Source organism: Colletes gigas, unplaced genomic scaffold, assembly GCF_013123115.1.
Source record: "Colletes gigas isolate AHSC1104 unplaced genomic scaffold, ASM1312311v1 Colletes_gigas_Sc00007, whole genome shotgun sequence".
NCBI lineage: Eukaryota > Metazoa > Arthropoda > Insecta > Hymenoptera > Colletidae > Colletes > Colletes gigas.
Window position 1 is genome coordinate 5,268,477 of NW_025106636.1, and position 12,794 is coordinate 5,281,270.

The 12,794-nt window shown below is 43.4% G+C and overlaps 2 protein-coding genes across 3 annotated transcripts; one reads left to right on the forward strand and one right to left on the reverse strand.

The window, feature by feature from the left end:
- Positions 1-636: 636 nt before the first annotated feature.
- LOC122396279 (osmotic avoidance abnormal protein 3-like) lies at positions 637-10,374 on the reverse strand. The gene is made up of 6 exons (XM_043394518.1): positions 10,120-10,374; positions 7,301-7,372; positions 3,299-4,071; positions 2,150-2,839; positions 1,307-1,803; positions 637-1,154 (listed from the first exon to the last, which is right to left on the reverse strand). Exons 2-6 carry the CDS (start codon positions 7,370-7,372, stop codon positions 742-744), a joined length of 2,445 nt encoding a protein of 814 aa, XP_043250453.1. The 5' UTR covers positions 10,120-10,374; the 3' UTR covers positions 637-741.
- Positions 10,375-10,944: 570 nt separating this feature from the next.
- LOC122396280 (cytochrome c oxidase assembly factor 7 homolog) lies at positions 10,945-12,107 on the forward strand. 2 transcript variants are annotated; one of them, XM_043394520.1, is made up of 3 exons: positions 10,945-11,132; positions 11,197-11,340; positions 11,533-12,107. In XM_043394520.1, the coding sequence occupies exons 1-3, from the start codon at positions 11,033-11,035 to the stop codon at positions 11,994-11,996; spliced, it is 708 nt and encodes a 235-aa protein (XP_043250455.1). In that variant the 5' UTR covers positions 10,945-11,032; the 3' UTR covers positions 11,997-12,107. The 2 variants fall into 2 exon arrangements, with proteins under 2 accessions (XP_043250455.1, XP_043250454.1); XM_043394519.1 differs by having other exon boundaries at positions 11,197-11,331; positions 11,533-12,095.
- The last annotated feature ends 687 nt before the right edge of the window (positions 12,108-12,794 follow it).

The window sequence follows — 12,794 nt, forward strand, 5'->3', positions numbered from 1 at the left end:
AAAAATGTTTGTAATTGACCCCCGCAACCGAAAATAATTTTTCCAGAACGAATTGAAAATTTTTTTCCCATCGCAAAATTTCATACCTTCTCGAATTTTTTTCTCAAAAATGCGCAGGATTTCGAGGGTATGTCTAACCACCAAAAATGATTGTAATTGACCCCCGCAATCGAAAATAATTTTTCCAGAACGATTTGAAGTCTTTGAATTTAATTGTTAATAACTTTTTAACGAGGCCCCCATCAACAAATTGGTATTCTCAATTTTCGTCTTATTCTGGCTTTTACGCGAACTATCGACTTCTTCGTGACACCACTCGTCGCAGGACAGCCTGTACGTATTTCAGAACGACTTCCTGAAAAGAAGTACAACCGAAGTTAATTTACCATCACTTTTATGAGAAAGTCCAGAAACTTCTTACGTACCAGGTCAGTTCTATAAAACGATATCGTAGAAAGCAATTTAATGGGTCACGCGTCGAAGTATATACAGCTTCGTTATACCATTTCAAATGCCTCTAATAGCACGCGAATGGCCCTGGGCAAAATTTCTCAGTAATTGTACAGGGTATACCATAAAATCTGGACATTGAGGAAATGAATAGACCCTATTCTTTCAGCAATCCGCGACAACCACCCTAACGCGATCTGATATTTTTATTATTCAATCGAAGGTACCTCGTGAACGTCCATCGACGTCTCCCTGATCCATAGCTTCAAGGTTCCATCGTAGTTGTATCCTTCAATACGTGGGGGAACGTGCATGCCCGACCAACGTGGGTCGACTCTCGACAGCTTCGTTCTGGATCAGCCTCGTCGATAGCTTCTCGGATATCCTCTCCGACACAGCCTTATTCCCAAACTTAATGGTCCCGTTTGTACCCTGTGGGTAGGAGGGCAACGCCTCCAATATCCGCGGGGGGTTCTTCTTCGCCATGTTGAGGAAGGGACATTTGTTCAGCGAGTTCTCCTCCGCCATCCAACCCGGTCGAGTGAAACGTCCAGTTGGCAGACGTTGGGTAGGTTTGTAGGCATCCGCATCGCCAGTCACCGGCGCGCTACTTTGTAGATTAAGAGCGTTCAGTTGGAGATAGTTGCCTCCGGCCGGAATCGAGTCCTCGGAACCGCCGGACCTGCTAATCCGATTATTCAGCTCTGCAATGTTAAAAGCAACAACATAGAACGAAACACGATCTGTTCTTTAAACAACTAAAGACATCATCTGATTGTTGCGTTTAACCAGAACCCAAAGTGTAGATTAGTTGAACAGAAGGAATAAAATATTTCTGTTTTCCAGGGTAATTTACCAAAAGTTTTAGCCTCCCTGACGTGCGCCAGAAGTTTGTCGATTCTGTTCCGGCGGAAGTACGTGTCGGCGATGTCCAGCTTCTTCGCCTCCTCGCTGCTCTCCTCGTTGTCTGCGTCGTTGCTCACTTCGTCCTCGGCGGTTTTGCTATTGCTATTATTGTTAAGGTCAGGGGTGGAAGGCACTATGGAGTACGGTTTATTATCCTTGGGCACCAGCGACGGCGGAGGAAGAGGAATGTGGGGCGAGGAGACGTCCGGTAGTCGCCAGCGACCCAGCTCGTCGCACCACGTAGCCGCGGCGCGCACAGCGGCCACGTCGCGAAACGGACATCCGGGTCGCAGATGGGGGACCATCACGTCGCAGATCTGAGTCGTCAGCAGCTCTCTGCGCAGAAGGTCGCGACGTTCCGCGTCCCAGGAAGCCTGGAGGTCGGCCGCCTCGACCTCCAGTTGCCTCACCCGTTTCGCCATCCGCTTCAGAGCGTCTTCCGTGGACCTGTTTACGAGCACAGTCAGTCGACACGCTAATGTAATTTGTCATTGTAGTTTCTGCGCGTGGTTCAACGTCCTACTATGTACGAATTAAACTCAATGGGGCCAATTAAGGCCACCGAGGAGTTAGGCACCGCCATGCTGTTTGTCTACCCCACGATTCTGTTTGTCTATCTCACGATACTCTTTAGTTACTCCGTACAGACTATCCCACCGATGGTGCCTGACTTCCTCAACACACTGTTTCACTACCAGTAACAAAGACTCTAGAGTAACATTACCAAATGACTCTGCTCCGACTATACTACAGTGTTTTGACTCCCTCGGATCAACTTAAATGTACAACGCACCTAAGCTGACCGTAGACTTGGAAGACACTTCCGTTGCCCTCTTGGGCGCTAGACTCTAACGCCGAAGCAAGAGCCTCTAGCTTTTTTCTCCTCTTCTCCCGGCGTCTCCTCAACTCCGTGTTCGCTTGCTCCTCCCCACCGATAGTCAGTTTCTCCAGCCTCTTCAACACTTCTTGCATCGCGGCTTCGCGTTTTTTCCTCCGTCTCTCCTCGCGTTCCAGGTCCTGTTCGTCCATTGGCTGTTGGGAAACGGGTTTGGGAACCGCGTTGTTGATTACCCCAGCCTCGTAGCGGGACTTGAGATTCTCCAGTTCCTCACGGAGCCTCTGGGCCGACAGATGAGAATTCTCGCATTCCTTCTTCAGTCTCTCGACCTCCTCCAATTCTCCCGGTCCGGGACGCTCGTCGTCGTCCTCTTCCTTCCCAAGCATTTGCTTTATGATCGACTGGTCACCCGACTCTAGCATTTTGCGAAGACGTTGCAACTCCAATTGGTACTGCCTCAACAGAGCATCCTTTGGATCCTCGTTGATCACTGGTTTGTTCTTTATACATCTGGCTCTGGCTGCGTACCTAAGGGTGCTTAGAGTCTCCTCACCGTCTACGTCGCTGGGGCTCACGCAAGCGATCATCAATGTTCTCGCGTTACCGCCCAGACTGTCCCTTAAGAGTCTCGTCAGCTTACTATCCCTGCAAGATAAGTTCGAAGAGACTTTTAATTTGTCATCGATATCGTTCGAATCGAATAGCTAGTCTAATATTGCGATAGTAATCGGCTACACTGCTGTGTCTGGATAGAATCGATTGGCCACTCGAGCCTATTGATCGCGAACAGCTATCGCCACTATACCGGTAGTATAGCCCGCCGTTTCATCGTTAAAAGAATGACCGTTTGTATGAAACACGCAATATCAGTTAGCTGTGCTAGGAATGAAGTTTTTTTTTAACTTCCTAGTTTATGCTACATTGGTATAAATGTGAAGGTCGTACCTAGAGCGTCATAGCCATAGTTCAGAAAGTGGTCTTGAGCGGCCAATTGATTTTGTTCCGATTTACATACGTAGATTGCCTTTCAACAAACTAACGGGTTGTCCAATAAGAACAGTAGTATTGAAGTAGAAAGAAGACTAGAAAAATGAATCAACGTACCTGTATGGCACGTGTCGCCCGTGGCCAGCGGCCAGAGCACTGATCACGTTCCCTAGAGCGGAGAGGCTCAAATTAATACTGGCTGCTTCTTTCAGGCGATCGCCAGTGGCTCCCGTCCTCGCTTGTCTTTCCGAGCCAGCCAGGTCCACCAAGTGAAGCCTGCCTCTCTTCACCGTGTTCTCCGTTTTGCTGTCGTCGTTGATGGCCAGCGTCTCCAACGACAACGTCAACACAGCGTGGCTCCTGGAGCTGGCTGCGTTCATCTTGGTAGCCGCAGCAGCTCGTCTCTTGTCGCCCTGTTCGACCAAACGGGCGCACTCAGCTGCATCTTTGACGGTGACCTCCCTCAAACCACCAGCCACGTACGTCCCGCGATTTGGATCCTCCTTCAGGGTCAGAAGGTCGCTCATACCGTCTTGCAACAGGTCTCGTAACCGTTCGTTGTAGATCTCCAGGTAGCTGAGCAACGCCAGGTACCTCATCTCCGAGCTGGCGGTCGAGGTGGCTTCGAAGAGGTGGTCCAAGGTGCGCTCGATGAATCCACGCATCGTGTGCGACTTCCCGCAGCCAGTTTGCCCGTAGGCGAACACTGTACCATTGTAACCGTCCAGAACCGCCTCCACGATCACTGACCCAACGTTCTCGTACACCGTCTCGGTGCTGGCCTCTGGGCCAAAGGTTGCGTCGAACTGGTACACCTTGCCATTCCCGGTCCCGCCCGCTGGACACTCCAGTGTGCAGCATTTTGTCAGGCCGTCGATCGTCACTACATTCTGAGAAGATAAGCTAATGAGTATGAAGGTATGGTAACATTTGTATAAGTGTTCTCTGTGGAGGTGTGATTACTAGTGTGTGAGTGAGCATACAGAGTGTAGATGTGGAATTAAGGTAGGTGAAACACTATTTTATTGTTGTAAGGCTAGTTTACAGGTCTGTTGTTCTACAGATCTTAACAGAGTCGAAGATACTAGGGTCTGTAGTGTGGACTACATAAGTTAGTTTAATTGAGTGATCAATGTTTTTGACACTGCTTTCTTGGTTACTGTATTTGTAGCTCAACTAGTTGGGTGAAGAGGCGAATGGTGGATCATCGCCTAGGTCTATAGCTCGGCTAACGGATATCATCAAATGATGCTTGGAAGAAGCAAGACTATGGAGTTCAAGAGTAAGTTCAGGGTCCTTATTTATCTTGTCGAGCTATACCTGCTTTCCACTTGACTTACATCCGTTCTGTGATCAGTGGTTCTCAATTCCTCTATTCATCTGTGGTTACCACCGCGTTTTAGAAAACTAAGTCAGATTAAGTTATTTGAAACTACTTCAATCGACTAGCCAGGTATTACTTTTGCCTCCCAGATATCTTGCCTTTATGGAAGATATATAAAAGAGTTATACACAGTGGGAATAACCTTGAGTAGTCAATTTATCTTGATCTGACACATAATTTTAGACGTAATTTGAAAGAAGGATTTGTTCTCGGTCTAAGAATTATCCTCTATTTTTTGAAGATAGTATCGTGCACGCGACGTTCAGTGACGTGCAATAACGTATCCTTGAAACGACCTTGAGCTTCATATCTTCATAACCAAATGAGTTATTTATGTTCCCTTTTCGACAGATCTCTCCGCATCCTTTGGCAATATAGATAATTGCTATCCGTGACTGTGACTCGAATTCCGGTTCTGAAATTGTTCTTATCGCCTTCGACACGTGTGACCGACACAGAAACGTAAATGTCGCAGTAAATCAAGGTGTCGTACAAAATAATTCATAGGCGGATAAAAAAATATGCTTATTTCAGACCGAGCATAAGTTATTCGCGAAACTAGTCGATCGATTACCCCAAGGCGGGAATGTTGTGCAACATTGGAATAACATCGAACGCATTAGCGGAACGCGTCCATTACTCGCGGGCATCGGTTCGACGATAGTTCGCGCCCGTATCGATTCGGTTTCGCAGAAATGGTAAACTCAACGGAAACTCCGCTATCAATTTTTTTTTTTTATATATCTGTTCGCAGAAGTTAATCAGAGATCGCAGTTTAGGAGGCTTCCGGGTATAAGCTGCGTGTCCTTTTCGAAAGTTTTCGTTACGTGGCTTACATTCGGAAGCCCGGGAAAGCTAAAAACTCGCGAAAACATGGCGACGTGGTGTTAAAAGTTTAACGATACAGCAGAATGCCGATTAACCAAACATTGGTCACTTGACATGGCCGTCCATCGATAACCTGGATGTTGTCCAGAGTGTCGATAGTACAGATCTGGAATCCCCGGATTGTACTGGTCAATGGCAAATACGCGTTCTTCGTTTAGGCGATCAACTCCAATAACGAATATTGGCTTCGTTGGTCTGAGAACTGATCGTTGTTGATGGGAGAGCATTGAGGGGTTAAAAATGGCGGACGGGTAGTCTGGGACACTGCATATCTCTGTAGAAAATGTTATCTTGGTGGACAAGTAGTATGCCTTGTAACCGGGTTGTAATTGTTTCTTATATCGAGGTGGCACTGTTTACCGATCTTTTCTCTCGCTGAGGGATTTAGTGGCTTTATGAGCCTTGTCAGAGCCTTGCTCGCGTTATCAACGTCGCCTGTCTTGGCTTCAAACTCGGAAGAATGCACGCCTTTGTTGGACGTCCATCAACATTTCCTCCTACGGTCTATCGCTGGGCAACGAGAGCCCTAAGTCGTCGTTAAATTTACCATTCCATAATATATTCAGCGAGGTACGAGGAACGTTTGCACGCTAGCCAGGGAATCGGCGATCGGGGTGCACACACGGTGCATAGATAGCAGTATCGAGCCAACGCCGCGTACGTTTTTACGTATGTACGTCCACGTGCTTATCGATGGGAAAGAAATATATATGTCAAATCGATAGGGGGCACAGTCGTGTCACCTCTGCTACGCTCATCCATGACGATACACGTGAGTGACACAGTGGCGCGAGAACACACACATACACATATAAGATCGTGCATACGAATTTAGGTGTACGTGTGTGCGACTTCGTAGTATGACCAAGTACATAATCGAAGCAATTTCGTTCTCGGTACTTCGTTGTCGAGACCATTGTGACATTTATGAGTACTTAAGAGGGGGGACCAGAAGCTTCACACGTCGAAATGTAATTTAAATCAAAATAGGTTTAACTTGAGGACGATCAGACGAGAACTGAACCTCCAGATTCAGTAGAAACTTACACCAAACGCAATGTGGTTTGTAAGAAAGATGCCTTTACAATGTGGATGTAGAGATCAATTAGAGACAAATGTACAGACTTCGTCTGGTCAAACTAGAGTCAAACCATTGGACACTACAGTGTCAAACAACATATGCTAAAAGGAAGCACACACAAAAGATAGTCTTTGCAATGAGAGTAGTGTACATTCAGGCGACAGACTTCATCTGGTCAAGCTAGAGTCAGTCTACTCAACGCAGCTATGAAGATCAATTAAAATCAAATCTACGTGCTTCATCTGATCAAACCAGAGTCAAATCATCATAAGGAAGCATACACAAAAGAATCTTTGCAATGAGATTATTGTACACCCAGGCTGCAGACTTCATCTGGTCAAGCTAGAGTCAGTCTGCTCAACGCAGCTATGAAGATCAATTAAAATCAAAGCTACATGCTTCGTCCGATCAAACTAGATTTGCAATGGAGATATCAAGATCACATAGACCTAAGAGACCTTCATTCGTTTAAGCTGGAGTCCAAGAACTCTATGAGCCTCAAGTATCTCGAAAGCCTGTGGTGTCTCTGGAAAATCGCCTAGCAGGAAAATTGCAGCTGCGGTGCATGCCGTTGGTCGCGTGTTTTGATACGGTCGCTAGGCTACACCGCGTTCGATATGGCGACGAGTTTTCCACACACCTCGTCGGATAAACAAAACGAGAAATAAACGAAAGTGCACACGGTGCAAACTGGCTGGCGGCCTGGGTGCACGCGTGGAAGCTAAACGCAAGGTGCACGTTCCTCCGTCATCCTCTAACGACGTACCCTGCATCCCTGCTGCAGTTCCCGAGCGTTCATCGGCCGACATCTCACGGCCACTCTCACGGACTCGCTCATCTAAAAATAAAAGAGAACAATAGTTGGACTACTGGCCGTGTCCGCGGTCAGGATTCGAGTCGAGTGTTGGCTACCTATAAGATGGCCTTCGAGGCGAGAATCCCCGAGGGAGGGGACTCATGGTCTGAACGTGAAGGGGTTGGGAACCGAGTATACAGGGTGGGCCACGTGCAATAGTACAAAATGTTTTTGAAAAATTTTTTTCCCCCCACAAATTAAGTATTAAGGATGATGTTGGCCAATACTAGATATAATTAATTTTTTTGTTATTTGTTTGAGGGGAATGGGGAAGGGGGTACTTCAAATTTGATCTCTCAATCTGGTCCAATTTTTTGCTTTATTTCAGATTTTACAATCAGTCGTTGATCAAGGTATAAAAAAAAACATTTTTCAATTTATTATTTCATGGGTTTCGTGTACTTTGTGTGGTCAACAAACATCGTCCCTGAGCAAACAATCAATTTGTCATACGTAAAATCGACGTGTAATTTGGGGTTATCGCAGGGGGACAATTCTGTTAAAATACTTCGTTTATCGAATCGTACAAAAAGTCTATCAAGTATAATCTAATAATTAACATTTAACAAATACTTTAAAAAAAAAAGTTGAAAATATTAATTGCATTTGGTCGTCTTTTAAATGGACGAGACTTTTTATCCAACGCAATAATTCACTCGCTATCACTACACATATCTAATATGAATTTCAATCCGATTGTAAATTAAAAATTCATGAATATTGCAATGATTTTACCCGGGATGCTTAACCAGATCATATCTTTGGACATAAATATAAAAAAATGTACGCGTAACCGATGTAAATGCGACGTACGGTTGCGAGACATTTTGAAATATTCGAAAAGAAAAGAAAAAAAAATAAATGCCTAGAGAAATTACACGGAGGCCGACGCTATCTCGACGAGGATCGGCGTCGATAAATCAATGGCCGCCGTCAGATGTTTCCACAGTCCCTAATCACGGATTCAATCAATTCCGTCGTTTTCGACGCCCTTGTCGCCGACGCCACTGGGCATTGTGCTTTTCAAGAGCACCCTCGTTTTTGGTCGTTAAGTGTTTCATCGGTGCGCCACCGAAAATGTATGGGTTGCCCTTGAACCCGGTTACGCGTTGAATCACCCCGAATTATGACGTACGCGCACACTTTTGTGCTGGAATCGAGTTTGCCAAGCGCGACTCGACCAGACAGTGCTATACAGGGTGCTTCACAAAATGTGGACGTCGTCGATCAAGCAGAAAAAACGCAAAATACACAAATAAGATAAAAGACACTTTAAACACGACTGAAGATAAAATCGAACAGTATACCAGTGTTGGTCAAAAGTTATTTCGAATAACAAGTCGATTTTAACCATTGCAATACCAGAGTGAAGAAAGGATGTATGATGAATTGGAAAATAAATTGATTTATTGCAAGGAACTGTGTGGTAACAACGGGTATATAATAACGACGATGTGCAATACAGATTTGAGTAAGAGCAATGAAGCTGATGACCTGCGGTAATTGGGTGTAGGCAAGCAAGGGTCGCGAGGATCTCGTGGTTTTGAAATCGCTTTATTGCCAGTTGCCGTGAATAGAGATCCTTGGGCAGCCGTGTGCGTGGGTCCGGCTCCGTGGATCGTTCAAATAATTAGTTGTTGCAAGCCGATTTCCAAGAATTCTAGGACGACGATGACGAGAAAGTCAGAAACCTTCGTAACTATCCGCCATCGTTATGTAAACGCGCCGATAAGAGTGTCCCAATATCAGCCAAAAGAACGATGCGTATTTAATTAATTAATATCGAAGAAACTCGATTGTCTGGCGGGTGAATAATAGAATTACTATAACCCGTACAGACTTTGTTAATGTGTTTATGAGAAAGGTTACGTGACGCGATAGTTACGATCAACAATTTCCATTCGGTATATCGCGGAACTTGAAGAATGAAGTTCCCAAGTATAAGTTCAACGCGTGTAACATTCGTTCCGCGTGCTTTATATTGCGTTGGCACTTTATATGTAGATGAATTCTGATCACGGAGGGTAGATAAGAAGGCGACCCCCTAACCGAGTAAAGTCTCAAGTTTGACCTAGTAGAAGGAACACTTACGTTGGCTATAGTTATCGCCTATAGCGGCCAGTTGAACCGCGTAGCAAATAAGATTTAAAAAAAAAATCTCGTGAAATTATTTGCAAAATGACATTTTTTGACAATACCATTACCGCCATCTAACGACTAACCTTCAAATTGTAAATTTTGAAAATGCTTTCTTTTTTATATATTCTTATCGTTAATCGTAATGTGTATAAAACTTTTGACATTTTAAAATATTACAATAACGGAAATATAATTATTTCCCTTTAGCCAGAATTTATATTCACTGCTGTTATTTGTATGCGTGCATAATGACAGCCCTTAACGAATGAAGCACACAAATGAATGTAATTGCATATCGTGATCGGTTTCTTTAACAGCTGTTTGTGGCGCTGCGAATTGAACAGGTGTTCTATAAAACTCCTTGTTGCACTGACAACTTCGTAAAGTTCTTTTATGAAACGTGCGACGCGAATGAAAATTTAACTGTGCTTTGAAAAAATACAATTTCAATAATAGACAACAGTAGCGTGATAATTTTGAGAGGTTATTAACGAAAAGTTGAATCGTTGAACAAAACGATAATAAATGAACAAGTCGACAAAACTTTGGCATAAAACGCGTATACAATCGAGGCTGCGTTCACTACTTACTTCAACGGAGCACGTAATTTCTTTCTCGACATATGAATTGTTCTGTAATCACAATAGTGTACGTTCTCATGTGTCTTAAGAGTGTAATTCGAAACGTACAGTGTACCGAATGACGAGCACACCTGGACTGACACGCGAGTTCCAATGTTGTGAATTACCGACACCTTCGTCGTAGACTTGCGCTTGTTCGAAAAATCACAGGAATGCGCGCGCACGGCGGACTATCGTTCGATAGGTCGTCTCGAATCAAATATCGAAACCGTGTGCCATTGCATGTTTGCACAGAGTTTGGAACTGTTAGCCGTGTCGGTGCTTCGTATTCGGATTATTTTCTCCCTAACAATTCAATTACCAACGTTTCAAAGCTTATTTCCATAATAAAAAAGAGTGAGTGCACTGTTACATGAACGATTACACCGCCATCGACGGCAAAATGACCAAGTTCGTCGAGAAATAGCTATCGTCACAAGCATCTTCTGTTTCCTAATACCGTAACAGGTATTTCTAATATCATAACTAACTATACAAATTGTACATCTCCTCTGTGAATTAGATTTTAATCTGTTAGGTGTTAGTCTGTTAAATTTTACTACAGATTCTCTCGAAACATAAAGATTATAAAACCAAGTTAATTAAAAAACATTTCAAAATATTCTTTCCTCTTTCTTACAATTTTTTCTGAGGACCTATTTTCAAACTTTGTCCACACATATGTTTTGTATCGTTTAAAATGCATACAAGTGCAATGTGCTGTTTCGAAAGTTTGAATAACACCATCTAACGGGTCGTCCGCGAACCAAGAAGCACATTGTAAATGATAAAAATAAATGTGCCTGTGATTTCCCTCATAGGGCACGAATTTGTGTCACCGAGTGTATTTTTCGTGTCGAGTATATGCTTGTATTTACCCGATATGGCTTATAACTTAAAGGACGCCGAAGAAGTCAAAGAATATCTGAAAAATCTTTATATCGAATATCAATTCGGTTGCTATAGCGAGAAAAATCCCGAAGGTAAAAGCACTGCGCCGCGAACGATCCTAACCTCTCGATTCAAACATTTTGCTGGTTTTCGTAGTTTGTCATTTGTTGGGCGACTACAACGAAAGTATTAAGACCGACAATAAGGAGGCTGCTGATATATACAAGAAGACTTGCGATGATATGAATTATGCCAGAAGTTGTACAAAGTATGGAGATTTCGCATTGGTCGGTAAGTTTCGTACCTCGCGCATTTCCCAAGATGGAGTGCACGGTGTCCCGCGAAATTTGAAACGCGACGGCGCGTTTTCGATAAGAATAGTTTTATTATTTTCCGTTTTGTGGCGGTGCCCTTTGAATGTTAATAATTACATGCAACGCACGATCGATGTTATTGGAATCTTATATTTAAGGTGCAATATGTACACAATAGGTAAAGGATGCGAGAAAAACGTTAAAGAGGCGTACAAATATCTGAAGAAGGGTTGCGACCTCGATGATACAAAGGGTTGCTATCATGCAGGTGTTTTTGCGGTAACCTCGGAGGAACTGGAGAAAGACAGAGCTGTTCAGGTCGCAGATGGAGTGAGAATGCTTAAAAAATCTTGCGACTTGGGGGAAGAGAAAGCTTGCTTTCATTTGTCGAGCATTTACCTAAATGGTATAAAGGGACACGTTGATAAAAATACGAGGGAAGCCTACAAGCTGTCTTTAAAGTGTTGCGAAATGGGGAATCCCTATGCTTGTAGTAATATAGCTATAATGCATAAACAAGGTGACGGTGTGCAGAAAAATAAAGACCTAGCAACTGTTTTTCAACAACGTGCGGAATTGTTGTTCAACGAATTAAAGAAATACAAGAAGCAAATAAAATTCCACCAGGGCATTGATTTGTAATTGCGTTTTACCGATCGAAATTGTTTTCTGTATAGGAAAGAAATATTTAAAAAAATTGTAGATTTTTAAAACTCGCCGACTTTGTTTTGTGAACAAAATGAAATATCAATTTTGATGTTTGCATTTATTCTAACGCATTGCGCGAAGGAAATGTATATACAATAATTAATGTTCAAAGTACCTAATAGGAATAGATGAATACATTGTCATTTATCGATCAAATTTTGAATTTTTTCCCTTCCATTTTTAATCGATTACGATCTATGACACGGTGTAAAATATTGTTCATGGAAATATTTATTTTACTCGGAGGCAAAATGGTTTGCTCGGTAATCTTTCGTGTTTATTTTAATATATACTGGCAAGAGATTAACACCGTTTACCGAGGACGTGTTAGATCGAGGCGGGAGACCTAAAGAAATTATCCAATTTAAAAATAACACAGGGAAGAACCGAAGGTCGAATAAATTAAGCGTGTAATGACGCAGGCCCGTGAAATTCTGTTCGTTACGTCCACAATTTGTTAAATCAAGGTTTGGCTTCGGAGAATTTTATACACAAGTAGTTGTAAAGAGTCAAGCCTGCTTATTGTGTTTAATAACACGCGCCAGATTCGTGTTATGCTCTGTAAATATACATCGTGAATTTTGATCAAGTTTCACGATGTTCGCAATTACGTAGATCGCGAACAGCCCGTGCATCGGCGATTCGTGACACAAAACATTCACTTTCAGCGAGAAAGTCGTAGACACCTGCGTTTCACTCACACATTGTTAGGTTACTCGAAACGTTCCCCAC

What these genes read in the sequence shown, in the direction of transcription:
- LOC122396279 (XM_043394518.1), bottom strand. Translation starts at nt 7,372, where the DNA reads ATGAGCGAGTCCGTGAGAGTGGCCGTGAGATGTCGGCCGATGAACGCT. An exon ending in GGGCGACACGTGCCATACAG is followed by an intron (nt 2,840 to 3,298) that starts GTACGTTGATTC and finishes CTTATCTTGCAG; the next exon opens with GGATAGTAAGCTGACGAGAC. An exon ending in CAGGGAGGCTAAAACTTTTG is followed by an intron (nt 1,155 to 1,306) that starts GTAAATTACCCT and finishes TTAACATTGCAG; the next exon opens with AGCTGAATAATCGGATTAGC.
- LOC122396280 (XM_043394520.1), top strand. Translation starts at nt 11,033, where the DNA reads ATGGCTTATAACTTAAAGGACGCCGAAGAAGTCAAAGAATATCTGAAA. An exon ending in TAGCGAGAAAAATCCCGAAG is followed by an intron (nt 11,133 to 11,196) that starts GTAAAAGCACTG and finishes TGGTTTTCGTAG; the next exon opens with TTTGTCATTTGTTGGGCGAC. An exon ending in CGCATTGGTCGGTAAGTTTC is followed by an intron (nt 11,341 to 11,532) that starts GTACCTCGCGCA and finishes TGTACACAATAG; the next exon opens with GTAAAGGATGCGAGAAAAAC.